This window comes from Sturnira hondurensis, unplaced genomic scaffold, assembly GCF_014824575.4.
Source record: "Sturnira hondurensis isolate 20B ecotype Veracruz unplaced genomic scaffold, ASM1482457v3 Scaffold0017436, whole genome shotgun sequence".
Taxonomy (NCBI): Eukaryota; Metazoa; Chordata; class Mammalia; order Chiroptera; family Phyllostomidae; genus Sturnira; species Sturnira hondurensis.
The window spans coordinates 19705734-19730901 of NW_028090067.1; the positions used below are offsets into that span (position 1 = coordinate 19705734).

The 25168-nt window shown below is 58.5% G+C and overlaps 2 protein-coding genes across 5 annotated transcripts in view; both read right to left on the bottom strand.

The window, feature by feature from the left end:
- Positions 1-8161: 8161 nt before the first annotated feature.
- CYP2D6 (cytochrome P450 family 2 subfamily D member 6) lies at positions 8162-15838 on the bottom strand. 2 transcript variants are annotated; one of them, XM_037068402.1, is made up of 10 exons: positions 15765-15838; positions 12270-12515; positions 11435-11606; positions 10587-10739; positions 10331-10491; positions 9717-9893; positions 9394-9535; positions 9000-9187; positions 8516-8657; positions 8162-8410 (listed from the first exon to the last, which is right to left on the bottom strand). In XM_037068402.1, the coding sequence occupies exons 2-10, from the start codon at positions 12459-12461 to the stop codon at positions 8232-8234; spliced, it is 1506 nt and encodes a 501-aa protein (XP_036924297.1). In that variant the 5' UTR covers positions 12462-12515; positions 15765-15838; the 3' UTR covers positions 8162-8231. The 2 variants fall into 2 exon arrangements, with proteins under 2 accessions (XP_036924297.1, XP_036924296.1); XM_037068401.1 differs by lacking the exon at positions 15765-15838 and adding an exon at positions 12910-13040.
- A 3179-nt stretch (positions 15839-19017) lies between these two features.
- Positions 19018-25168, bottom strand: part of TCF20 (transcription factor 20) — a 100154-nt gene continuing 94003 nt past the window's right edge. For 2 of the 3 annotated variants that reach the window (XM_037068398.1, XM_037068400.1), the window contains exons 5-6: positions 24264-24388; positions 19018-19226 (exon numbers count right to left, since the gene is read on the bottom strand). In XM_037068398.1, coding sequence (XP_036924293.1) covers positions 24305-24388 — 84 coding nt within the window. In that variant the 3' untranslated portion in view covers positions 19018-19226; positions 24264-24304. The remainder of the gene's footprint in view (positions 19227-24263; positions 24389-25168) is intronic. The other variant, XM_037068399.1, reaches the window with a different exon arrangement.

Consider the following 25168-nt stretch of genomic DNA (forward strand, 5'->3'; position numbering starts at 1 on the left):
CTCCAACCAACCAAGCTATGTGGCCAGGGCAACTTTAATCTTTTTTTTTTTTTTAGTTTTTAAAAAAGATTTTATTTATTTATCTTTAGAGAGGAAGGGAAGGAGAGAGGGAGAGAAACATCAATGTATGGTTGCCTCTCGTGCATCCCCTGCTGGGAACTGGCCTGCAACCCAGGCATGTGCCCTGACTGGGAATCGAACTACAATCCTTTGGTTTGCAGGCCCACGCTCAATCTACTGAGCTACACCAGCCAGGGCCAACTTTAACCTTTTAAAATTAACTGAGACTTGTTTTATGGTCTATCTTGGTAATGTGTCATGTGTACGAGAAACTTAGGCATTCCTTAGTTTTACATCCTTGGTTTTGTAAGTATATTCTGGGAACATTTATAGTAATTTGGGGAAGATAGAAGCTATAGTCTTGAATCAGAGGTGTCTGTTTGATGTCTTCAAGTGCCTTGAGGGTAGGCTGTGTGTCCTGTTTACTTTTTTATCCCCTTGGCATTATTCATGGCCCAAGATGGGAGCTCAGCAGACACTAATTGGATGAATGGATGACACTTAGACATCGTCTGGCTGTGTTCTTGTTTTTGATCCAGAAAATAAGCTTTTTGTCTTATGAGAAAGTCTTAACCACCTTCGCATCTTTGTATCCCTACAGGACTTTGTACAGAACTTGGCACATTGTAGTGGCTCAGGCATCATCAATGGCACTGAATGGAACCAAAGAGATACCCACAAAGGTGCCACCTCTGACTGGTAGGGAGTGCAAACCACCCTGAGGCAACTGACCAAGGGTGTCCTGTCATAAAGCCCCCTAAGATGTGATGTCACACACCCAGACACCACTCTCCTTGTGAAAGGGAGGGGCTGCATTCTGGACTCCCGACTTGGCTGGCTCCAGTGCCCTCCTCACCCTCAGCCCTGGAGCTTGAGGGAAGGTGAGGAGGCTGCCTGGATGCTGACGTGGTCAAAGGATGAAAATCGCTAGGGTCATCAAGGTTGGCGTGTTTGTTAAGTGGGTTCAAAGGGCAGTGGACCTCCTAAGCAGGGGACGATTGTCTGTAGGGCCCCTGGCCTACCTTTTCGGCTTCCCTTCCTACTTGGCACGTCCCTTCTCCCCCTCAGGACTCATTTCCTCTGCTTCCCCTCCAAACCCCTCTCAGAAAAAGCCTGACGATGCCCCACCCCAGTTACAAATGACTAACAAAGCCTATTGTGAACACACTGCTAGCAGTGCCCCAGAGGGTGATAGAGGGGAGACGGGGGGACTGTGTCGCCCTGCAGAGAAGTGAAGTGAGCCAAGGCCTGAAAAGGGCCCACCGGGTTGGGTAACTAGAAGCATATTGGGGACTTTGGTGAGAGTTTTCGGGAACTAGTGGGGACAGAAACATTGAGGTGGGCTGTGGAGTTCGGGACAGGTGAGAGGGGAGTGAAGACGCCCACTGCAGACAGCTCTCTCCAGGAGACTGGAGTGAAGGGCAGGGGACAGTTAGGAAGGTCACTGGTGAAGGGATATGGGTACAGCGAGAAGGCTTTTTTTTTCATGAAAGAGATTAGTGATGTGTTCAAATGCCAATGGGAAGGAGCCATTAGAGAAGAAGCTGAATATGCGAGAGAGGAGACCCCCCCAAAAATGCCCTGGTGGGTGAGAAGTCCAGACCAGATGGAATGCAGTACAGAAAGGGACCAGTCTCAGAGGCGGGGAAGGAAGCCTCCTTCCTTGGGGAGGAAATGCCCAGAGAAGCAAAGGATGCACTGGGGGGCACTGAGGGCAGAAAGTGAAGGGGCCTCCCCTCTGCGGGTGCCTGTCCTCCCCTCCAAGGGGAGGGAGGCAGGTGGGCTTGGAGGGAGATCCTGAGAGAGTCCCCGTGCACGGGTGAGGGGGGCTCCCAGGGCCACACTGAAGGCCCAGCTCCCATTGGAGACCTGGACTTGACAATGGCATCAGGTTGCGGGGAGTTCCGACCCTGAGAGTGGGACTCCAGAGGGAACACGCTGAGGAGGCCCGGGAATCTCCCCCAGTGCCCCCCACATCACTCCCCAAATGCTGCATAACCCAGAAAATACTTCAAAGTGTTGGTAGTTTTAAATCATTATTATTTACTATAATTCACCACCTACACCTGGGCATAGCTGATACCAAATGTTCAGTAGAACTAACCTTTTTCCTGCGTTCTATCCAACCCCTTTCCCATTCTTTTCCCTGGACCTGCCTTTCCAGCTCTAAGGGCACTGAAACCATCCTTAGTCGGGGGCTCTGAGGTTGGGGGGCAGTTTCTGAGCGTTCCCCCAAATCCCAGTGCTCCCCCCCCCGCCCCCCCCCCGCCATCCTGAGNCCCCCGCCCCGCCATCCTGAGTTTGCCTTCCATCTGGGACCAGGCTGCTGTCCTTGGGCTGAGCGCCTCCGGTGGAGTTGCCGCCCCAGGTGCCTCTGGCGGCTGAGCCCTGCAAGATCCTGGGCCTATGTGCTACATTGACTGTGACGCATCTTTTCTTCTCAGATTGAAAATGGTGTTTGGTATAGGCTGCCACACAGAGAGGTAAAGTTTAGGTGGGCCCTCTCACAGTCTCCCAAATGACCAGGAAGGGGAACGCCCAATTGGCCCCAGGAGGAAGGGAAAATAGGGTTCTCTACAACTTTCCCCCTGACTGGTGGGATGTCTCTGGGACTCGGGTCGGGGAGAAGGGCCTGGCCATGGCCAATGGGACGTGGCTGTGTGTCTGTGGGCAGGGAGTCACCATCTTGGCAAAATGCTCTGCTTGTCCCAAGGAGGGGTCACAGAGGAGGCAGGTGGGTCATGGGGTGTGATTTCTAAGCCAGGTTGTGGGATCTTTCAGGCCAGCGCGGAGGGAGAGCTTTGGAGGGCTGCGGGAGAAGGGAGCTGTAGGGAAGGCCAATCCAGGGCCAGGTGCGCACCTGTGAGTGCCCAGCCAAGGTCAGGTCCCTGCCTTCTGGCTGGAGAGGCACCGTGGACCCAGGTATAAGGAAGGAGAAAGGGCAGAGGGAGGTCCTGGGGCTCCTTGTGTGCTCCGGGCTCCTAGCCTGGCTCCCAAGTGGGCCGAGGCACAGTGCCCCACCCGGCAGTCAGCAGGGGCCCAGGCCGAGCCCTGTTACAGCTGAGGGGTGTCTTCATCCAGAGTGGTGCCTGGGCACACCTGGCAGAGCAGGGCCTGGACTAGAGAGGAATGCCAGTGCCCACCGTGAGGGCGTGAGAGGCCCCAGCCTCACACTCAGCCTTGCTTTTCTTCCAGGCTCTTCCAGTTCCTGTACATCGGGCAGACCTTCCTTCTTGCAGGTAAGGGCCTGGGTGCTGCAGTGCATTGGGGTGACCAAGGACCTGGGAAACCGGTTCTCTCCTCAGAGCCACCTGTCTCCAACTGCCCACCAGCGCTCCCAGTGGCCTGGCCCCCTAGGGGCTGGGCACACTGCTGAGCCCAGGCCACCCTTCTTTCTCCCTTTCTTCCCTCTGCACCTTCGTCGTGCACCTGGCATTGAACCCGTGTCCCAGGCTAAAGCTCATGCTTTCCCCGCCCCCACTGCAGACGAGTAAACCAACAACGTGCTCATGTCCTGTAGCAATGATTTTCAAATCTGCTTGCATACCTTTTGAAAAAGTATCCCCTCACACATTTTAAGTTAGTACCTGATAGCTTTCATAGTTTAGACAGCTTAAAAGAATATGACTTCTGGCATATTGTAAATACTGTCACTTAAAAATAATTACATCACTCTTCTCAATATTTTAACTAGTTTTTCTTCACCTATCTGCAGGAACGGTATGCTATTTCCAGGGGTCTGTGGAGGAAGCAGCTCCTGACCATGACATTGCTGGGGACACATCACAGGTAGGGCCCCTGTTAAGGCCTGGAGGCTGAGGCGAGAGCCCTGGGTCCATGCTCTTTGACTTTAGACGGCCAAACGTGTGTGTGTGTGTGTGTGTGTGTGTGTGTGTGTGTGAGAGAGAGAGAGAGAGAGAGAGAGAATGGAAGGGTTCTGGAGAAATATCCTGTTTCTGGCAAAGTGTTAAAACACAGGCCCTGCCCCCACCTTGTAGGCTAGCTATATGGTCACCTCAGGGCTCCATGGCAAAGCCAAAGGACAGATGACCTAACCCACGTGAGAATCCCTGGGATGTGGTTCTGTGTTCGCATATGAGCGGGGTGGTGGTGAGCAGGCCGCCTGCCTGGGGCTGCGTGCCCTCTTTGACGTCCCCGGTCCAAGCACCTGTGGCAGAAGCCCCTCTCCCAGCCCTCAGCCAGGAGAGCACCAGTGGGTGCCAGACCAACTTCTGTCTGTGTGAGAGCTGCCCCTACGGGGGCGCAAGCACCACTGGTTCCTGAGGGGTGGTCTTCGTGGTATCGCGTGTCGGAAACAGCCTTAATTCACACTTGACTGAGAGTTTGGCTGAGGATGGAATTCTAGACTAGAGGTGATTTTCTCAGATTCTGAAAACCCTCATTGTCTTCTGGCTTCAAAAGTTGACATTTGAGTCTGATGAGATTGAATTCCTACAAGAGACTTTTTTCTCTGTACCTCTGGAAGTTTGTAGGGTCTTCTCTTTGTCCTCAGAATTCGGAGACTCACCAACGCCAACTTGGGGTGGCTTCTCGTCGTCCATGTTGTCGGCACTTGGCAATTCCTTCTCTGCTGCAAACTCATGACCCTCATCTTTGGGAAGTTGTCTTGATAAAAACAAGGAGGGACGTATTTGCTTAGAGTCCCTGTTGTCCAGTCAGGTGCCTCTGTCCCTGAGTTCAGAAAGATCTATGACTTAGCCCTTGGTCCTCCTGATGTCATCTCTGTTCTTTCTGAGAAATACTTTTCTACTTTACCTTCTACAATTTGCTCAAAATTATCATTCCCATGATCATATTGTAGTTTTGCTTTTCAACAATGAGAAGTTAATGTTTGAACATTTCTATTTTAAAGCCCTCTTGGTTTCATTCATGAAGGCAGAGTTTTATCTTTCTAAAGACATCAGGAATCGTTTGTTTGAGGCTCTCTGGAATTCCCGGTAGTCTTGGTGTCTGTGCGTGCCCGCCGTAATGGTGACCTGTGCACAGCAGCGGGGCCCCAGGTGTCACCTCCACCTTCATTCCTTCTCCTCCCTCTCCTTGTCATCCAGCCCATAGGAGAGACCTTAAGGCCGGTGTGGGGGCCGATGGATAAGTGCTTCCCTGAGACCACTCAGGTGGGTAAGGGTTGGGGATTCTTCTCGCCCTGGAGTGGGTGTCTGTCCTGGGCACCGTTGAGAGACACGGTGAGAGGCCGGGGAAGGGCTCCCAGCCACTTGAGGCTGTTCCCCTCTGCAGAGACGCAGAGTCAAGAGCGGGAAGAAGGAAGCCGCTGCGGTAAGTGCGGTCTCCCCTGGGAGGGCCCGGGCCAGGGTGCTCTCAGAGCTCCACGAGAGCCAGGGATGCCCCCGCTCACGGCTGGGAGGGCGTCCTGCGGGGAGCGGCAGGGTCCCTCCAGGAAACTCGAAACCCCAGCCCAGCTTGAGCTGAGAAGGGAAGGATTTCCCCGAACACACCCAGCAGTGGAAAATGGGGAGGGTGAGGCGTTCTGAGAACCTTCTGGCCCACATTATGTCCCCCTGTCTCTCCCGGCAGGCCGGGACCCCAAAGGCCATGGGAGGACTGAGTGATGCTGACAAGGAGGAGCCTGGGGTCTGGTCTGAGGATGCAGGCGTGGTGAGGTCCCCAGCTCAGGAAGCAGCCAGGCCCATTCTTGCTGGGAAGGAAGTGGCAGGGACCCCCGGCTGTGAGGTAAGGAAGCCTGGTGCCTCAGCTGGAACAGCCCCAGTGCACTCGGGATGGGGGCCCACAGGGAGGGAGGGTGGAGGACTGGGGCCCCCAAGATGATGCCAGACTGCCACCCTCTGGTACAAGTGGACGTCGGCCCGCATCCTGGCCTGCCCGGCCCTCTCGGGCACTGAGGCCTCACTTTCCCCATTGCACAACGCAGAACCTGTCTCATCACTCCCCTGGGCCCCTTCTCCTTCCCCAGGGAAGTACAGGGTCCCAGAGGAGACTGCTGTGCACCCTTCTGATAAACAGGCAGACCCCACCCTGCTGCAGCAGGCCTGCCTCTCTCCCTCTTCTCCATGACCCTGTGGAGGTCATCCAGAGCCCAGCTCCTCTCAGACCCTCCTGCCCAGGGAGGGGAAAAGTCCAGGCAGCCCGATGCCCGACCTTCCTGAATGAGCCTCCTGCTTGCTCCGCAGCTGGGGGGACTCAGGACCCCTCCCCTCGGCCCAGAGGAATAGCTGTGTCAATGCTGACCTGCCTGCTCCCACCAACGCCCCATCAGCCCTGGGGAAAGGGCCTCCCAGCCACGGACCCACAGGCACACCTGTTTGTGTTTTGTAGAGGCTTCCGAGGTGGAGAGAAAGGAAGACAGGCCCGGGGGACCACACAGCCCCTGAAGAAGCTCTGGCTCAGCTGGTTCCCAGCCTCTGACAGCCCCAAGACTCAGAACCATGAATGACAAACTGCCCAATAAATGCGCAAGGTGATGCCCATGTGGCCCACTGCCTCCTCTCCCGCTTCACGTCCTCACAGACCCGGTGAGGCCCCATGGCACTCACTGTCACTCACTGTCTGAGAGCTGCATGAACACCGCTTCCTGCCACCACGCCTGCCTGGCAGTGCTGCTCTGGAGAGGCCGGAGGGGTCCTGCTGGCCTTCAACTCCATGGCAAGGGACAGACCAAGTTCCCGGAATGCTGAGAGCCGGGAGCCCCCTGTCGTGGCCAACACTGGTGGAGCCCATCAGAGGTGCTGCTGCTCTGAGCTTCTGGGGTCCCCGAGCTGTTATCTAACTGCGTCAAAGGGTGTCCCAAGACTTAAGTAGGCAGACAGTCACTAGGAGCCCTGGGGCACTCCCATGCGCTCAGTCAGAGCCAGCCCATTGTGGAGTGGGCACGGGGTGGGGTGGGGGGGGGGGGAGGGCAGGGGATGCACCTAACAAGGTCCCAACCCTGGAGTCACAGCGNAGAGCCGGGAGCCCCCTGTCGTGGCCAACACTGGTGGAGCCCATCAGAGGTGCTGCTGCTCTGAGCTTCTGGGGTCCCCGAGCTGTTATCTAACTGCGTCAAAGGGTGTCCCAAGACTTAAGTAGGCAGACAGTCACTAGGAGCCCTGGGGCACTCCCATGCGCTCAGTCAGAGCCAGCCCATTGTGGAGTGGGCACCGGGTGGGGTCGGGGGGGAGGGCAGGGGATGCACCTAACAAGGTCCCAGCCCTGGAGTCACAGCGGAGGGACGGGACCCAGCAGCCGTCTGGGGCCATCTTCTCATTGGCAGAAGGGGGGCCAGAAGCCCAGGGTCACACCGGGTTGTGACAACAAGGACTAGAGCCAAGCGGTTCTCCAAGGTCCCCATGTGGCCTCTCAGGTTTGACCCCTGTCCCTAAGACATACCTGCAGCCTGCAGGGGCTCATCCCCTGCCCCGGCCAAGCCTGCTCAGGGCCGGGCCTGACTTCGCCACTCAGAAACCCGCGCCCTGGTCGGAGCCTAAGGCGTCCTCCAGCTCCAGCCTGGCCCCAAGGCAACACTTACCTGGGGGGGGCTGGGATGTGAGCACCCCTGGGGGGCAGGGCAGGTAGCCAACTCGGTGGTGGGGTGACTGAGGGGCTCGGGGAGGTGGCTGGCTCCTGGTCTGCCATTGGGCTTCCCAGGGAGAGCTCTGACACCCGATGGCTGAGCCTGGGGTTCACTGGGCTTGTCCCTTCCCAGCTGCCCTGAGGTCCCCACCTTTGGGGTGCCATAGGCGAAGTGGGGGAGCACACTTGATGGTGCCGGTTGAGCTGCTTGCCTGTGGTACCTGGTAGGGATGTTGGGCCTGAGGTGTGAGCAGCAGGCCGAGTGAGGCCCCCCACCCCACCAGGCCCGGCTGACAACCCTTAGCAGCCTAGTCTCACCCTTCCCAGCGGGACCTGGGACCTATGTATGGACTTCGTCACCAGCCCTAGTAGCCAGTATTGGGTCTGCATAGGTGACTAGGGTAAGTCGTCACTTTCTGAGCCTCAGTATACCCATCTCTCCAAGGGGGTCGAATGCTAGGTAAGGGTGTGTGAGGCAGGAAGGCCCTGGGGCGGCAGCTGCGGCTCCATCACTGCCAGGGGCTGGTTAAGGGACTGGGTGGGACTCTCAGGCTGCAGTCACCAGATTGGTTTATTGTACATCTGGGCTCCCAGCTGAGGAGCGGGCTGGGGGCTCAGTGCCCCCTCTAGCGGGGCACAGCGCAGAGCTGGTAAGGGACCGGGGTTGCCAGGAAGGAGTAGACACTGTGGTCGCTGGGGCGGGGCTGCCCCTCGGGCACAGAGAAGCTGAAGCGCTGCAGGAGGCAGGAGAAGAAGAGGAAGAGCTCCATGCGGGCCAGGGGCTCCCCGAGGCAGGAGCGGCGGCCTGTGGGCGGGGACAGTGTGGGGGGGCAGCTCAGTGAGCCTGGGGCCTGGGCTCCACCCCTTCAGAGCCCTCAGGGTGGGGCAGCAAGCTGGGCCAAGGGGGTACCTGCTGAAAAGGGCATGAAAGCCGCCTGCTTGACGTAGCGGCCCTGGGTGTCTAGGAAGTTCTCCGGGTAGAAACGGGAGGGCTCCTTCCAGACGGTCTCGTCCTTCAGCACTGATGACAGGTTGGTGATAAGCAGCGTCCCCTGTCAGGAGAGGCCTGACATGAGTGGGGGATGCTGGGACCAAACACGCATGGGCACTCGCACACTGCCAGGGACACACCTGTCCTCATGGGGCAAAGTGACGTGCTTCCCATGGGTACCCTCACTGCCACCTGTGCCCACATGCACAACGCCTCCAACACATTTTAGTTTGTCTCCCCCACCCAGCTGGGGGCTCTGGCCCTGTTCTCATCCCCACATGCACCCAGGATGCAGGCAGTGCCTCTGGAAATGAGCGGGTGGCTTGGGCCCAGTCAGTGGCCACGCTGGCGCTACCAGATGGGAGGCGGTGCTGAGCTGGGGTGAGGAGGGCCACGGGCCTACCTTAGGGATGAGGAAACCCTGCACTTCAATGTCGCGGGACGTCTTGTGGGGCAAGCCCAGTGGAACGATGTCTCCGAAGCGCTGCACCTCATGGACTACGGCCATGGTGAAGGGCATCCGGGCCTGGTCCCCCATCTCTGGTTGCCGCACTTGCCCTATTACCTCATCAATCTCCTGCTGGACACGGCCTGGACAGACAAGTGTCCCCACGGTGGTCAGACCCAAGAGCTGAGCTTCAACCACCTCTGGAGGCTGTGCCCATGTAGAGGAGGTCATGCTGATGGCAGAGTTGGGACCCAGCCTCTGCTGAGAGCGCTCCTGGAGCTAAACTGCGCCCCCGGGGTCCCAGGCTGTCCCTCCCCTCCCACTGGGGGCCTGGGCTGGCTCGGCTCACGCTGCACGTCCGGATGCATGATCATGAACAGGAGGCCCCAGACCAGCGTGGTCGAGGTGGTCACCATCCCAGCACTGAACAGGTCGGACACCACAATGCGCAGGTTCTCATCGTTGAAGCTGCTCTCAGGGTTCCCTTTGGCCTGGGCCATGCAGAGGGTACACTCAGGGGCAGAAAGAAGAAGCTCCCAAGTGGCCTCCCAGAATGCACCCAGCAGCCTGGGTGCCAGATCACTGGGTGATACACAGGCCCCACCACGCCTGGCCTCACCTCATGGTACAACCCACAACCCCCCGGCTCCACCCCTGGAAGCTGCCCCTCACCTTCTCCACCTCATCCAGAAAGGCATCAGTTAGGTCCCGGGGAGGCTGGGTTGGGTCCCAGGTCATCCTGTGCTCGGTGATCAGCTCGTCTACCATGGCCATGAAGGCCTTCTGCCCCGCGAAGAACTTGGCAGCCAGTCTTGGGATGCGCAGGAGCACTGGGACCAAGTTCAGCACCTGTGCAGGCCACACATGTGGGGCCCGGCATGGCCTTTCCTGCTCTCAGGTGTTCCCTTTCACAAGCCCCGTCCCAGCTGCCTCCGAGGTATTGCCTCCATTGACCTGGTTCCTCCGGCCAGGCGGGCCTCCACTCTCTATCCTGGCCTGGGCTGCCAGAGGGATAAACCTAAAATCGACCTGTGGTTGGTTCTGTGATTTCTAATGGAGGAGGTCCAGGGTCTTTAGCTCTCACCCAGGGGTGCTGACCCTGGCCCGCCTCTCCCATCTCTCTTGGCAATTTTTCTCTCCTTGCAGGTGCCTGCTCTGAAATGCCCTTTTTCCGAAGCCTTTCTATATATTATCAATTCCGCTCCCCAAGGGACCTTGCAGGGCAGAAGCCTACCTTCCACTGAGCTCGCCCAAGACTCCTTGTCCTCCACACCCTCCCAGCGCACCTCGCGCAGGAATCCTGACTCCTCCTTCAAGGATTCCTGGATTAGGTCCAACAGCTTGAGGAGGCGCGGGTCGTCGTACTCGAATCGGCACCCAAAAATGAGGGAGGCGATCACGTTGCTCACCGCTTTATTCAGGAGGGCGTTGGGGCAAAAGGGGCGTCCTAGGAGGGGGCGGTGCAGATCAGGGTGCCGTCCCCGTCTCCCCATGCCTCCGCCCCTCCATCCCCGTCCCCTGCCCCTCAGCCCCCTCGCTCACCGGCCTGGTCAGCGAAGGCGGCACAGAGGTAGGAGGCCTCCTCGGTCACCCACTGCTCCAGTGACTTCTTGCCCACGCCGAAGTTGCGCAGGGTGGACAGGGAGAAGCGCCGCTGCTCGCGCCACGCGTGTCCGTAGCGCGCGAGGACGACCCCTGGGGGCCAGAGCAGGCTTGGCTCAAGTCGGCCCGACCCCGCCCCTGCCCGCACACTTTTTTCGCGGCCCCTCCCGTTCCCCCGGGGCAGGGGCAGGTTTCCTCCCCGTGCCCTGCCGACACGTCCTGCCCCCTTCGGCGCAGGTTTGCCTCGGCCTGTCAGTCACACAGGCTCTCCAGGCTCCGCGCGGCCCCGCCTCCTGCTCTGAGTACACTGACTGCGCCTCCCCCACCAAGCCCCGCCCACTGGACAGCCCCTTCCAACTAGGAACAGGTCCCACTCTCTGGCCGCCACATTGCTCGCCAGCTCTCTCCTGTTGGTGGCAGGTCTTGGCCCCAGTCTGCTGGACCTCCGCTGACCCCCGCCCCCCACCATTCCAGGAAGGTCCTGCCAGCCCCCCGAACAGCTCCCACCGACCGCGTCCTACCGGTTCCCGCTCGCGGCGGCCCTGGCCCGCCCCTCTGTTAGGCCCCGCCCACAGCCTTCTCCCGCACCCTGGACACCGCTGCCCACCTCCACCTGCCGCGCCTTCAAATTCGCTGACTCTTCCCTGCACCGCACGTCCAGGACCCTCCTCCGCCTGGGCCTGCCGGACCTCGAGTCACTGCGGGCCCTGTCCCCGTGCGGCCGCGGCCTGTCCCCCCCCCCCCCCCCCCCCCCCCCCCCCCNCACCCCCCCCCCCCCCCCCGCTTGCCTTCCGAGCGCGGCCCGAAACCCAGGTGCTGATAGACAGGCATAGGCGGGCGGTCGGCGGTGTCCTCGCTGTGGTTCACCAGCGTCTCACGCACGGCCGCCAGGCCATTGACCACGACCACCGGCCTCCCGAGCAGCCGCAGGCTGAACACGTCCCCGAAGCGGCGCCGCAGCTGCGGGCGGACGATCAAGGGTGTTTGTTAAGACCCCCGCCCACCCCAGTCTCACGGCCCTAGCCTCCTGGACACCTGGGTGGTCAGCAGGGAAAAGGTGCTGGGACTTTATCCGGCCTCGTGGCCCGGGAGGTCACATCCTCCTGTTGAAGCACCTCACGTTGGATCAGACCACCCAGCTATGACTTTGCAAAGGTCACCGAAATTGTCAGAAGGCCTAGTTACATTTCATTTTACGGTGAAGAAACTGAGGTTCACAGAGGTGAGCAGTGAGGCCGAAGGACCTACAGCAGCAGCAGAGTTGAACCCCTTCTGTGCCCCTTCCAACCTCGACTTCCTGATTTAAACGGGGCTCAGGACCAGACTCCTCTCCCCCATTTTCAAGGACTTTCTCCCTGATCTAAACAGAAGGGACACAAACTCACATAGTTTAAACACAGCCCAACTGGAACCCAAACTCACTGCCAAGCGCCATCCCCTCTCCAAGCCATCGCCCCCCTGACCTTTGGAAAATCTGAACTGCCCTACAGGCCACTGTGCAAATGCTGCTCTCAGAAGCCCCTCAAACCGGCCTCCTCTTCTCAGCTCAGCTCTAGCCTGTGGCTTCCTTCACCACCAACTGTCTGCTGGGACCTCTGCTGCCCACCCCCCAACCTTCCTCACCTGGTTAACAGAGCAAGGCATGTTCTGGAAGTCCAGCTGCAGCAGGTTGCCCAGCCCAGGCAGTGGCATGGGGCCTGGTGGGTAGCGTGTAGACCAGCGCTGCAGGGCCTGGGGCATCAGGTCCACCAGCAGCAGGAAGACGACCATGACCACCACCAGAGTCCATAGTGCCTCCCCCGTCAGGAGCCCCATGGCTGCCTCAGTGCCCACCGGGCTCCTCGGGATGCCCCTCACCACCCCAGGCACCTAGGACCAGGCCAGGCAAGGTGCCCTCACCACACTCTGTGGACTTGACCAGCCTGGGTTTTCTTTATAAAGGGAGTGGAGTCTGGCCTTTGCCCTCTGCTCTCTGCCCTAGCCAACCCGTCTGTTGGGTGACCGCATTGCCGGAGGTACAGGGAAGGGGCAGAGGAGGTCAGGGGCAGGGTGGCCAGAGAAGTCCTCGTCCCTCCTGTGCTGTCCAGGTGTTCCCTAGGGTAGAGAGGCAGAGATGAGCAGCCCACCCCCATCCGACTCCCCAGCTCCGTACAGGCTCCGAGGAAGGGCCGAGGGGTTCAGACTTGACCCTGCTACCTTAGGTTCATGCCTCATGTTTTTACAGACTTGTCCCCAGGACACGTCCTGACCTTTCATACAGCACCTGCCTCCTCTTGAGTGACCTTCACCTCCCGGGTTTGTTACTGACCCTTGTCCGGCACTACAGGGAGGTCACAAACCGTGTGGACTGAGAAATGAAGCTCTCAGTGTCCCCTCACTTCACACTACTACATTCAACACACAGAATCACACACAAAACACATTCGCAGACACTACCCACGTGTTTACAGACACATGATCACACACACATTCATACACACTAGCACATGCACAGCTTACACACACGCCTCCTAGTTCTCAGTGGGCCTGAGGCTGCCTGGACATGACCCCCACCTGGGGACCCCCTGCCTGGCTGCCTGCTGGCCCAGCTCCCTGGGTCTCAGGGCGGGGAGGGGGCCGGCTGTGTTGAGTTTGAACCTGGAGGGCGCGGGAGAGGGAGCAGGGTTGTCTTGGAGCTCCCTGGTCACCCTGACGTGCCAGTGTGATGGCCTGAGGACCCTCTCCTACATCTGTTCCTGGCTCTGGTGGCCACCCAGGTAACGGATCTCCTTCACTCCCAGGACTTGGAGAAACGTGCGGTGGGCACTCTCCCTGGACGGCCGAGCCTCCTCAAGCCCGGCAGGAGGTGCGCCTGTCCCCACAGCACTGGGCCTGCTTTCTCCTCCTCATACTTTGTCCTCCAACATGAGCTGCTCCGACTCTTTCTGGGAGCCACGGGGAGGGACACCAAGTGGACACGTAACTTCTCCACACCCTCGCAGGCCAGCCGAGGACCCTAAGGACAGCCTCTCCTGCCCTCTCGTTGCCGGCCTCTTCCCTCTCCCTGAGCCGCAGGCTGTCTGCCCCTTAGCGCCCTCCTTCAACAGGAAAAAAGGTGGGATTTGGGTTTTTAAATCAGCAAAGCTGGTGGAACTGAGGCAGGCCCACTCAAAGTCAAAGACCCAGGAGCCCAGAGGTGGGGGCGGGGCATTGCCTCTCCCCGTCCGCCCCTCCCTGGGGTATGTGAGGCAAGCTCTCCCTCTGGAAGCAGCCGGATAGTTCTGGGTCTTGAAGGTGCCCTCCCTACAGCTGAAGCAGGGCTGGAGGAAGCCCTCCTGGCCCCATACCCGCCACCCACCCCAGTTCTCTCCCTCACTCCCCAACAGCAAGAGCACCGGAGTCTACCCAGGGTGCCTCTGGCATCGGAGAGCTCGTGGCCCCTTGGTAAAATCCTGCTTGGTGTGTGAACCCCGTTCCGCCCCTTCCCACATTCCACTCTCCTGCCAGGCCCCCCGAGGCCCAGGCCCAGAGGGTGGAGCTTGCTGGGGCCTGGCTGGGCCCTTCATGCATCTTGCCTTGGCCTGGGCTTGGGTTCTGTTCCACCCATACTGGGCATCCCAGGTGCTGGGTGCTGAGTGCTGGGACGAGCACTCGCAGCACAGTGGGGAGAGGCGGGTGGGCGCCCACTCCCAGGTGCTCCTACGAGGAGGAGGAGGAGGAGGAGGAGGAGGAGGAGGAGGAGGTCGTCGTCAGGGCCGACTCTGTACAGAGACTGCTTCCAGAGTCATGGGGACCTCAACGCAGGCTGGAGCAGGACTTTCTGGGGAGACTTCATGGAGGACTTTGGCTGGCTTTGGCACTGCAGGCCAAATGACCTGGCACTGGGACCAAAGTGCCACTCCAAAGTCCTATGCAGGGGGAGGTGAGTGGCTGCGGGAGGGACATGGCCAGAGACCCGGGCTTCGCAAGACTGGCTGAGGACTGGATTGTGTGGAGCTGGGGGCCTGGGCCTCTGGGAGGCAGGGAGGCCAGCTGTGAAATCACACAACAGACCAGGAGGGCAAGCACTCAGGCACTCTCCGGACTTCTAGGGTTTACCGGTGGCTTTTGTCTTGGCCTCAGCTGAACGTCCCTGTCCCAGGGCGCGCCCGCTTTCTACTCAGGAGTGTCAGAATCAGGTGGTGGTAGTGGGGTGGCAGGGTAGTCCCACCTCACACAGCGACCTTCATACACCGCCTTTACTGAGCGGTTGTTTCGGATGTCGGGCCCTCTCCAAGCAGCCATCCTCGGGAATGGGAAGGGCAGTGACAGGCCTGCCTGTGATTCAGGCGATGCCCTCCCCCTACGAGGGCCCGTTGTGTGGGACAAGCGAGCAACACCCTTAGTCACGAGGCCTGTGGCCTTCTGCCATCATTGCATAACCGCAGCTTTTGTTGACGAGGCAATGGTGTGCCAGGCACTGTTCACTCAGAGCCCTCCCCACAGCCCTTAAGGCGGTGGCTTTATGGTCCCCAAGGCACAGAGGACTGCGAGTTTCACGAGGCACTCAGGTCAAAGTCACAGAGCAGCATTAGGGTCCATCGCAAACCCCAGCTCTGAGCTCCTTCCGCTCTACGCTGTGGGCATAAACTTCCCTAAGAGCCAGCATGGAAGCGGCCGGGATTTACTCACAGGAACACACTCAGCCCGCCCTCCCTGGGCTTCTGCTCTGGTGAAGTTGCTGGCGAGGGGGCGAGTGCCCGTCCCCCCACCCCCCAGGGCCCACGCCTGTCACAAGGGGTCACCAGCACAGGGATCCTGGGGACACGCGACCTGAGACTTGAGTCCAGGGTGACGTCAGAAAGATGGCGGACCCGAAAGCACCCGGCCCTGGATCCCCCCAAGGCACGGAGACCCGGCCCTGGGCCCCCCACTCGAGGCGGAGCCCACCCCTGGTGAGAGCTCTGGAAAGCAGGGAGGGCGCGACAGCACCCAGAGGGGCCTCCGGAAAGTTGGTGGCATTTTGCTCGCCGGCTCCCCTCCCCCGCGGCATGGCAGCGCCCGCGGCCCAAACCTCCCAAGTCCCGCTCCTCCCTGGGGACAGAAAGTGCGTAGAACCTGCGTCCAGCTGGTCCGGCGCCGCGCACCGGGCAGATTCACAGGACTCAGCGCAGACCCGGCGCGCCCGCGGGCTCCAGATGGGCAGCTGCAGTTCCGCCGGCCACCGCCGTGGTGCGCAGGAACTCGCGGCGGGGCAGGGCTGCCTTCCAGTTGTTTTAGGCCCTGGGGCCCAGGGCTTTGGCCTCGCAAGAGGAAAGGAAAATTCTGAAGATCCGTGGCCCGACAGTGTGACTGTATTAGCGCTACTGAGCTGCACACTTACTGGTCAAGATGGTAAATTTTATGTTGAAACCACGAATTAAATTTTTTTTTAAAAAGTACATCACCACTGCACACCTATGAGAATGATCACCGCTCAAAACACTGACACCCCCTGCTGCCCAGGACGTGGAGCAACGAACTCTCGTTGGCTGCCCTGGGAGCGACTGCGCAACGACGCAGCCACTTTGGAAGACAGTTTGGCGGTTCCTTAGAATATAAAACATTCTTTTACCAGCAATCACTCCTTGGTATTGACTCAAACATGTTGAAAATCACATCCAAGCGTTCAAAACAGGTAGGTTTATAGTGGCTTTATTCTTAATCGCCAAAACTTGGAAGCAAGCAAGGTGCCCTTCAGGTGATGAGTGGGTAAACTCTGGCGCGTCCAGACAACGGAGCACCACCCAGCAGTGAGCTATCAGGTCACGAAGAGGCGGGGGAAACACAGGCCCACGACACCCATGGGAAAAGGCTGCGCTCACGGAGGGCCATTCCAACCAGCTGGCGTTCTGGGCGACGCAGAGCTATGGAGACAGTGAGAAAGGCCCGTGGTGGCCAGGGCTTGTGGGAGGTGCGGGGGCCAGGAGGGGACCAGAGGATTTCTATAGCAGTGAAGCTACTGTCGTCCAGGACGAGGGACACGTGAGGGAACGGACCACAGAGCAAGCCCTAACGTAAACCGCCACAATGATGTGTCCGGCCGGCTGGCTCATTTTAACAAGGCTGCCGCTGTGCTGGGGGGTGTTGGTAGCGGGGACAGGTGTGTGCAGAGGTGGGGCAGGGGGTAGGAGAGAACTTTTTGTACTTTCTGCTCAAAATTGCTATGAACCTAAAACTGCTCTAAAAATTAAGTATATTTTTAAAAAAAGGAGCACGGACCCTGGTGTGGTTCAGTGGACTGAGCGGCAGCCTGTGAACTGAAAGGTCGCTGGTTCAATTCCCGGTCAGGGCACATGCCTGGCTTTCTGGCCAGGTCCTGCCCTGGGGACAAGCGAGCAACACCCTTAGTCACGAGGCCTGTGACGGCCTTCTGCCATCATTGCATAACCGGAGCTTTCGTTGACAAGGCAATGGTGTGCCAGGCACTGTTCACTCAGAGCCCTCCCCACAGCCCTTAAGGCAGGTGGCTTTATGGTCCCCAAGGCAATCAACTGTGACAGGCAATCAACTGATGTTTTTCTCACGAATTCTCCCTTCCTTCCCCATCTGAAAATAAAATCTTCAACCCCCCCCCCCAAAACAAAAAACCCAAACCAAAAAACAAGCATGGAACTCAGAAGGGCTGGGAGCTGAGATGAGGCACCTGAGCAGGTGAAGCCGTCAGCGGAAGGCGGAAAGCTGGGGTCGGCAGAAAAGGGTCGCACAGGCCACTGCCCGGCCAAGCCACTCCAGAGGCCAGTCTGAGGAAGGGTCTAGGACGCTCACAAGGTCTCACTCAAGCATCACCAGTGAGTCCAAAGGGGACAGGAGAATAAAAGGCAAAATGACAAAGAATCATTTGCTGTCAGGAAAATATTTTCCTCAGGATGCGTATTTTTCAAGTTTTGTGGTTTAGCCCTTGACACCTGAAATCTATCAATTTCACTTGAACTGTGTTAATGCCAAGTCAAGACCAGACAAGAAGCCGAGCAGCTCAAAAGGCCATCATTGCTATGCAGGTCCCACGGGCCCGGACGCCCGCCCGCACCTCCGCCCCGGCGCAGGGGATGAGAAATGGACCACGCCGCTTGATGCAGCCATTAAAGTGAAATTCATCTGCCATTTCTGCTGCCCCAAATTGATGAGCACACAAGAACTCATTTATAATCGCTTATTTCTACTTCACAACATTCCTTCCAGTATTTCTGTTCTCTAAAAAAGTCCATTAACATCGCATTATTTTTTTATAACCTTTAAAATTAATGTTGATTGGAAACATGCTCTCATATCCACCTAAGTAAACCTGACCGTCCCCACACACAGGCAGGGCCCCAGCTCCCGCAGAGCGAGCCTCAGGCTGGCGGAGCCCGCGCCAGAGCCACCTCGGGGGCTGCAATGGGAGGAGGAAGAGACGCGTCTGCTTTATAGTAACAAAAAAAGGAAACAAGGTTAAAATGAAGTTTATTGTTTTTTTTGATTTTTTTAAATAAAACTGTTTGTGAAACAGCTATTGTACCCCCTCAGCAGAGTGACCCCTGAAAGATGCACTAACCCTTCTTAAGGCCTTAACAAGAATTTTTTTGTACTTTTTTTCTTTTTCTTTTTTTTAAAACTCAGATATTTAAAAAATTATACACTTTACAAAACAAAACAAAACAAAACAAAACGATACAACATAAAGAATCACGTAGCTCGGGGCTGCTCCACGGACAGGGCCCCTTCTCCTTTACGAAAATGGAAGCAAAATGAAAACTGGGCATCCCGGCCAGTGCGCCCCACACAGCTCGGACCGGTGCCCCCCCAGGCCCATCTCTCGTCCTCCCATCCCGGGGGGCGGGGCACTCGGGTTCTCACCGGCCAGATTGACCCAGCTGTGACCTTGGGGCATCTGCCAATTTCACCCTCCCAAAAAAGATAAAAATTTTAAAAATAATAAATAAATAGTGTTTCTGGGAATGAAAAAATTTATTTTTGTGTTTAAACATCATTCTCCCACTCTTGAAAATGTGGATCGCCCCCACTCCCCTCCCCCCCAAACCTTCCCACTTTGAGACAAATGGACGACAGAGGGTGGTGTCCTGTGGCTGGTCTGCTTGGGTCCCGGGTCTGGGGGGGTGGGGGGGTGGTGTCTCTGAATTGGTGTGAGACAGGCTGACTGTCAAAGCCACACCCTTATCCTTTATGAGAGTTTGAGTTCAATTTCACATTTAAATTTCAATGTTATTGGAACCAATTTGGAGTTAACTAGATAATTTTAAAATAGAATCAATAGGGACAGCGCACCTTTCATTTAAACAAAGTCTTTCCAGACTAAAAATAGATTTATATATATATATTTTTATCCCTCCCTTTTAATACCCCCACCCTTTCCCGTCACCCGCCCTCCCCCCACCCCCCACTGTCACTATGGAGATTGTGTCCATGGAAACAGCCATTGTGACATCTTGGGTCTGTCTTTCCCGCGGTGTCTCGGTCAGAGTGTGATGTGAGGACGTGGGAAGAGGGGCCGTGGCAGGCGCAGCGGGCGGGGTGTGGCGGCACAGTGGGGCCATTTCTGTTCCATCGCACGTGTCCACCACCTTCTCACCTCCACAGTCTCACCTGCAAGACAGAACAGACGCTGGGGCTGGGCACCTCCACGTGGCCCAGCAGCTGCAGACCCCGTGAATGGGCTGCTGACCGGGGAGACACTCGCCACCATGTGGCTCTGGGCCTGGACACATGGCTCAGGGTGGCGATGACCTGTGGCTGTGAGGGACTAAGACTGAGCGCCCCTCCCTGAGAGTGTCCGCCTCCCCAGAGCACGGAGAGCACTGGGACCGGGAGAGAACACCCCGACCTTTCAGGTGGGGGCTGCCCCAGAGTGGAGTGGGCTTCGGGAAGGACCCCGGCCTGGGGGACACCCATCCAGGGCCCGCAGTGTGCTCTGCGTTCGCGCGCCCCACTGGCCCGCAGAGTTGCCGGCTCACGCCCCCCCCCCCCCCCCCCCCCCCCCCCCCCCCCCCCCCCCCGCAGCCGGCTCTGTGCGCTCACAGAGCCCTGCCGCTGGGCCCTGCTCCCCAGCCTCCTCTGTGTGTGGCGTCGCATCTTCCAGCCCAGACTCCAGGCTCAGGGAGACCCTGAGGACCGACGTGGGGTACACGAGGTTGTACTAATGGCCTCCTCGGAATGTCTCCTGAGCCACTCCATGAGCGAAGGTCTCGGAGAGACATGGCTGTTTCTGAGGACTCAACTCAGAGAAACGGCCCAGGCGCCGAGTGCGGCACGGAGCATCTCACCTTCACCCTCCTCACCCTCCTCACCCTCATGGCAGTGCGCTCAGGCCCGGGCTCACCTCGCTGCCGCCTCCAACAAGCAGAACCTAGGACAGCCCAGGGGTTGCCTTCAATTCCATAAAACTTACTAATTTGCACAACTTAAGGCTGGTCTGTGTGCACAGGATGAGAATGTTCTCTTTGGGGCGTGCGCACACGCACACATGCACTCGCTGCCCTTGCCAAAGAGTCCGAACTGCCTGGTCGAAAACACAGGAAGATAGGAAGACACCCTACAGGGACGGCAGGACAATGTCCCCATGGAAACCCCCGCACTCCAGCTACCAGGCCCTGGAGAAACAGGCCAGGGGCTGAGCCACGCTGCTCCAGTCAGGATGCCCACGGGGACAGTGGACTTCCTCAGGAGGTGGTGCCAGCCTTCGTGGTCACCCAGAAGGACTCTCCACCTGCACCCTCAGCTTTCCTGAGGCTGCAGCTGCTGGCGGGGGGACAGTGTTGGTCTCCTCTGATGCCACCCCAAGGACCCAAGGTCCTTTGCAAACATTGCCACAAAACTGGAACTAATGGGGGACCTGGAACAATGACCAGAGGGGCAAACCTTGGTGGGACGTGGGACACCGCTGTGAAGAGAGGACAGGGGCCCAGGTGCCGTGCACGCCCCATGAGGCTCCGCCCTGACAGCCTGGGCCCCCACGCCTACCCTGCCCACGACTCTCCACGGCAGCACCCCCCAAACCCCCAACCTCAAAATGCTCGGTTTCTGGACGTGACCTCTCTCTCGGGGCCACAGGGGCGCCCCCTGGCCTTCCTGCCTCGCCAGCAAGGACTGTGCCCCAGGCTCCAGACTAGACCTGCCCGAATGTGTGCCCCTCAATGGAACGGGACCCTGACTTCTCAGCGCTGCCTCAAAAAACCCAGTCCTTCAGTAGGGAAGACAGGAAGAGAATTCTCGAAGCACCTCCTATGTGTCAGGCACTCTCCTGGGGCTTTACAAACATTATTTCATGGTGACAATGGGAGGCCTGACCCCATATCCTGGTGGAGCTGGGAGGTGACACATGTGACCCAGAGGAGCACAGCCGCTCAGCGGTGGGACTGGGTCCCGGGGACTCTGACTTCAAGCCACCATTGCTATGTGGCCCTGTGTGACACACAGGACAGGGCAAGAGCCCGGGAACAGATGCTGGGCCAGCCTTGGAGTCGGTGAGCGCACAGCCCCAGGCCGAGGGTCTGCCATTGGTGAGCAGGGTCTTGCTGTGCGCTGAAGCCTTCCACATACCCTTGGCCCCGGCCCTGAGTCCTCCACGCAGGCGCCGGGCCTCTGGCTCTGGAGCCTAGCCTGGCCAGGGACTGTCTGCTCAAACAGGCCCGCAGGCCACCTGCAGGGGGCCCAGAGGGTCTCACTCGGAACCTGTACTGACCGAGGGCACAGTCAGGGGAAGGGACATCTTCGGGGGGGCGCACACTCCTTCACCCACGACTCCCTCGGCACCTCATGCTCGCTCTGGGCCAACAGCCCTGGTCGCCATCCTCACTGGGGAGCCAGCCTAGTGATAATGCAGATGACAGGGAACAGACGCCTGGGAGCTGGGGCGGTGCCAAGAAGGCTGCAGGGAGGGAGGGTGGGCCTCTGTGAAGAAGGGACGCTGACTCGGAGTTGGAGCCTGTCACCTGAATGGGGGGAGGGGCGCGCATGCACAGCCCAGCCTCCGAGGAGCCCGCCATGGGCCTTCCGACATACGGCGAGGGTCTGGACTCAATTCCAAGTACACCAAGAGCCTCTCAGGTACAGCAGGGACAGGAGCGGAGGGACACTTGCTAAGGGCCACAAAGCTGCTGCTGGGCAGCTCTCACACTGGTGGCTGCGTGTGACTTTCCCACCACGGAGGCCGTGGTGTCCAGGTGGCATCCCCTTGAACCCAGGACAAAGCAACGGCTGAGGTCCTGCTTTCCAACCACTGGATTGGGCGAAGGGCCCTGGCAGGGGGCGTGGGAACTCCCTGTTCACTACGTGACATGACAGGGGACAGAGGGTGCGCCATCAGAGTCCCACCCACTGGCTACATGAGGGCAGCCAGGCAACTCAGTACCAGGAGAGAGCAGCGACCACAGGCCGACCACACACCCTCAGAAATGGGCGGGAGGTGGCCTGCTGGCTGGCTGCCCAAGGATGGTTCGCCTGGCACGGGGTTAAGTGCCAGGCACCTTGCCAGCTGTGGGGGTGGGAGGTCGGGGACCAGAGCCCGGATTTTCTGTGTGACCAAGGTCAGGCCCCAGCTGTGCGCAGTGCACCAGCGGCTGTGAGGGCGGAGTGCTGAACACTTTGGGGCCTCGCCCCACGTCAGGCTGTGCCGGGCACGCTGCAGGCATTTCTTAACTGATCTTGGAGCACAGGGACAGTCAGGGGCCTAACCTTGGTCACACAGCACTGTGCACTCTGTGTGACAAAGGGAGGTACCAGGTGGTGGGACTCACATGTACACCCACTGTCCCCTCTCTGCCTGGAAGGGAGACCGGCAAGGGTGGCTCTTGTCTGTCGCGTGGAGCCTAGATGAATGCTCCTTTCGTGTGGGTGTTACCTCTCTGTCCCTGATCACTCCGAGAGGTAAAATTTTTAAAAAAGATTTTACTTATTTTTAGAGAGGAGGAAGGGAGGGAGAGAGAAAGAAAGGGAGAGAAACATCAATTGCTCGCCTCTTGCACTCACCCCAACTCAGGCATCTGAGTTCAACTCCCTTGACCAGGAGTTGAACCCCCAATGTTTTGGTTTGCGGGATGATGCCCAATGAACTGAGCCACACTGGTCAGGGCCTTAAAAGTCAATGTTCTGACCTTGACAGACATGAACCTGCCTGCAATGACAGGCCACTTGTCACTGAGCACAGCAGTTTCTTTTGTGTCAACAGGAGCAGTACTGCCCACCTCTGAGGAGTGAATGAGGCTTCTGTCCCCACAGGTCAGGGTCAACTAGCAGGCTCGGGAGTGGGTGAGGTGGAAGGAGAGACAAAACTCAAACTGCCAGGAAGAGGCCCAGGGCCCAGACTTCCTTCTCTTCTAACACGCGAGCTGGAGCCCGCAGCAAACACAGGTGGCCCCCAACAGCACACAGTTCTCGTCTGAGCCAGGCCTCCCAGGGCACTTCCAGGAATATTCTCCGTGGTCCCCACGGAAGCCAGTGCTGACCCCCTGGGCTGGGCAGATGAATCGTCGAGACAGCCGCAGAGCCTGCCCACGCATGGTGACACCATCAACACCGGGGACGTGGGGGGGGGACCAACAGAAATGTCCTTGAAGAACCAGCCTGGCCGCTGTCTAGCCTAGAGAGCGGCTCAGCCAGAAAGGACTCTGGCCAGTGGCCACCGCCTATGATGACCACCAGGTCCACCTGCTCCACTGCTTCCAGTGACCCAACTGCCTGTCCTGCTCCCCCTCCCATCTCAACTCCCTGGAGACGCAAAAGAAAAGCAGGACTGCGATGCCCCCACCCCGCAGAATCCCTGAGAAAGCCCCCCGGGGGGGGGGGTTGGCACTGGGACCCACCCGGGAGATGACGAAGACGACTCCTGGGGTCAGAGGCCTGCCTCGCCCAGCGGTGAACCCTCCTTCCCCAGGTCGCTCCCCAGGGGTTCCGGGCACTGCCCCACGGAACCTGTCCCAGCTGAGACAACAGGGCCCCAGCGCCACCCTGCAGTGTCATGTTGTGGTTTTTCGTCTTTAGGAGCTGTTTTCCTCATCCCTCAGGGACCCGGGAGGGCGGGGAGCCAGCAGCAGGCAGCAGACCTTCTAGAGACCCCAGTGGCTTCTAGAGACCCAAGCTCCCAGGGTCAGGCCACCAGCCCTGACCGCAGCCCGTGGACACACTCACAGAGGGCACAACTCAACCCCGCGACGTTTTAAAGAGTAAAATGAGATTGGATACCAAAGTCTATCAAACCTTTGAGAGGGTTTTCCTCCCCTTTGTATTTCTGGGGGGGAAAAAATCCTTCCTAGTACCACGAGAAAAAAGATTTCAAATAACAAAACTTGGGACAATTTTTAAAGGAAAACAAAAACAGAAACAAGACCCACCACCTGCCTCACAGAGGCACAAGAATCACTAGGAAGAAGCCACCCGGCTCCCAGAAGCCTTTCTGAGACGGGGCATCGGGAGCACCGTGCCAGGCCGGCTTTCAGAACAGTCCCCCGACCCCGTGGCGAGGGGACTGTGTTAAAAGCCCCACACCACCTTTCCTAGGCAACAAAGCACCACACATTTTCTCCACCTGGCGGTGGCAGGTCACACACGAACACGCTGGTGGAAGCCGGCCGAGGGCAGAGCCGTGGTACGCAGCAGGAGCGGGGCAGGGGCCGTGCCCTGACTCACCTGTGCTTGCTGTACTTTCCACTCCCACGGCACTCTGCCCCTCACCCCCGCTCCGACTGCTCTGTGCTGAGGCTGCCTTTCGCTGGCTTGTTCTGCAAGGCGGGGAGAGGGCACGGGAGGGGGGGCTGACGCCGGCAAAGCCCAGGAGGCAGGCAGGAGGGACAGAGGAGCGAGCGCGGGGGTCAGGGTGGGTGGAGGGGAGGAGAGGAACAGCACATGGAAAGGAAAGAAAAAGCAGAGTCAGTATTGAGTGACAAACAGGAGGTACCCAGACAGGGTTTTCTGAGGCAAAACCTGACCATTAAAAAAGGGAAGTTTTAAAAACAAAAACATTGATCAAGATAGAGAGAACACGTACATTCCTAGGATCGTCTCTGGAAGTCATTTTTAAAGAAAAGCAGGAGCAAGCATGTTTCAGGAGTGTTCTGAGGGCAGACCTGTCAGGACGAGCGCTTCTAGTCCTTTCCGGCTCAACTTGGAGACAAAGGCTGCGAGCAGCCCGTGACCACCAGGTGTCACTGTGACCTCAGCCAGAGGAGAGTGGCCACTGCAGGAGACTCCAGGCAGCCAGCGCCCTTCGCGGGTCCCTGGTCCAAACCCTAGCCATTCTCGCGCACCGCATCTCAGAGGCAGGCCACCGCCCCTGACCTTCCACGCTTTCCCAGAATAGGCGGCCAAGAGGCCACCGCTGGGACCTGAAGGGAAACAAGGCAGTGGCAGCCCCCCTCAGGTGCCAACTGCCGACCGTGGGTTGCTCCCACTGAGCCAAGACCTGGAAAAGACGGAGTCTCCTCCAAACCCTGGTCATCTCCATTTTCCCTGGTCTGGGAAACCGCCTTTGCTTATGAATCACGGCCCATGACCAACCTTACCTCACGCCAACCTGTGAACTGGGTTTCCATTAA

Coding starts and splice junctions, on each gene's coding strand:
- CYP2D6 (XM_037068402.1), bottom strand. CDS start 12,461: ATGGGGCTCCTGACGGGGGAGGCACTATGGACTCTGGTGGTGGTCATG. Junction 10,740..11,434: donor TTTCGGGCCGCGCTCGGAAG/GCAAGCGGGGGG, acceptor TCTGGCCCCCAG/GGGTCGTCCTCGCGCGCTAC. Junction 9,894..10,330: donor AGTCAGGATTCCTGCGCGAG/GTGCGCTGGGAG, acceptor TGGCCTGCACAG/GTGCTGAACTTGGTCCCAGT.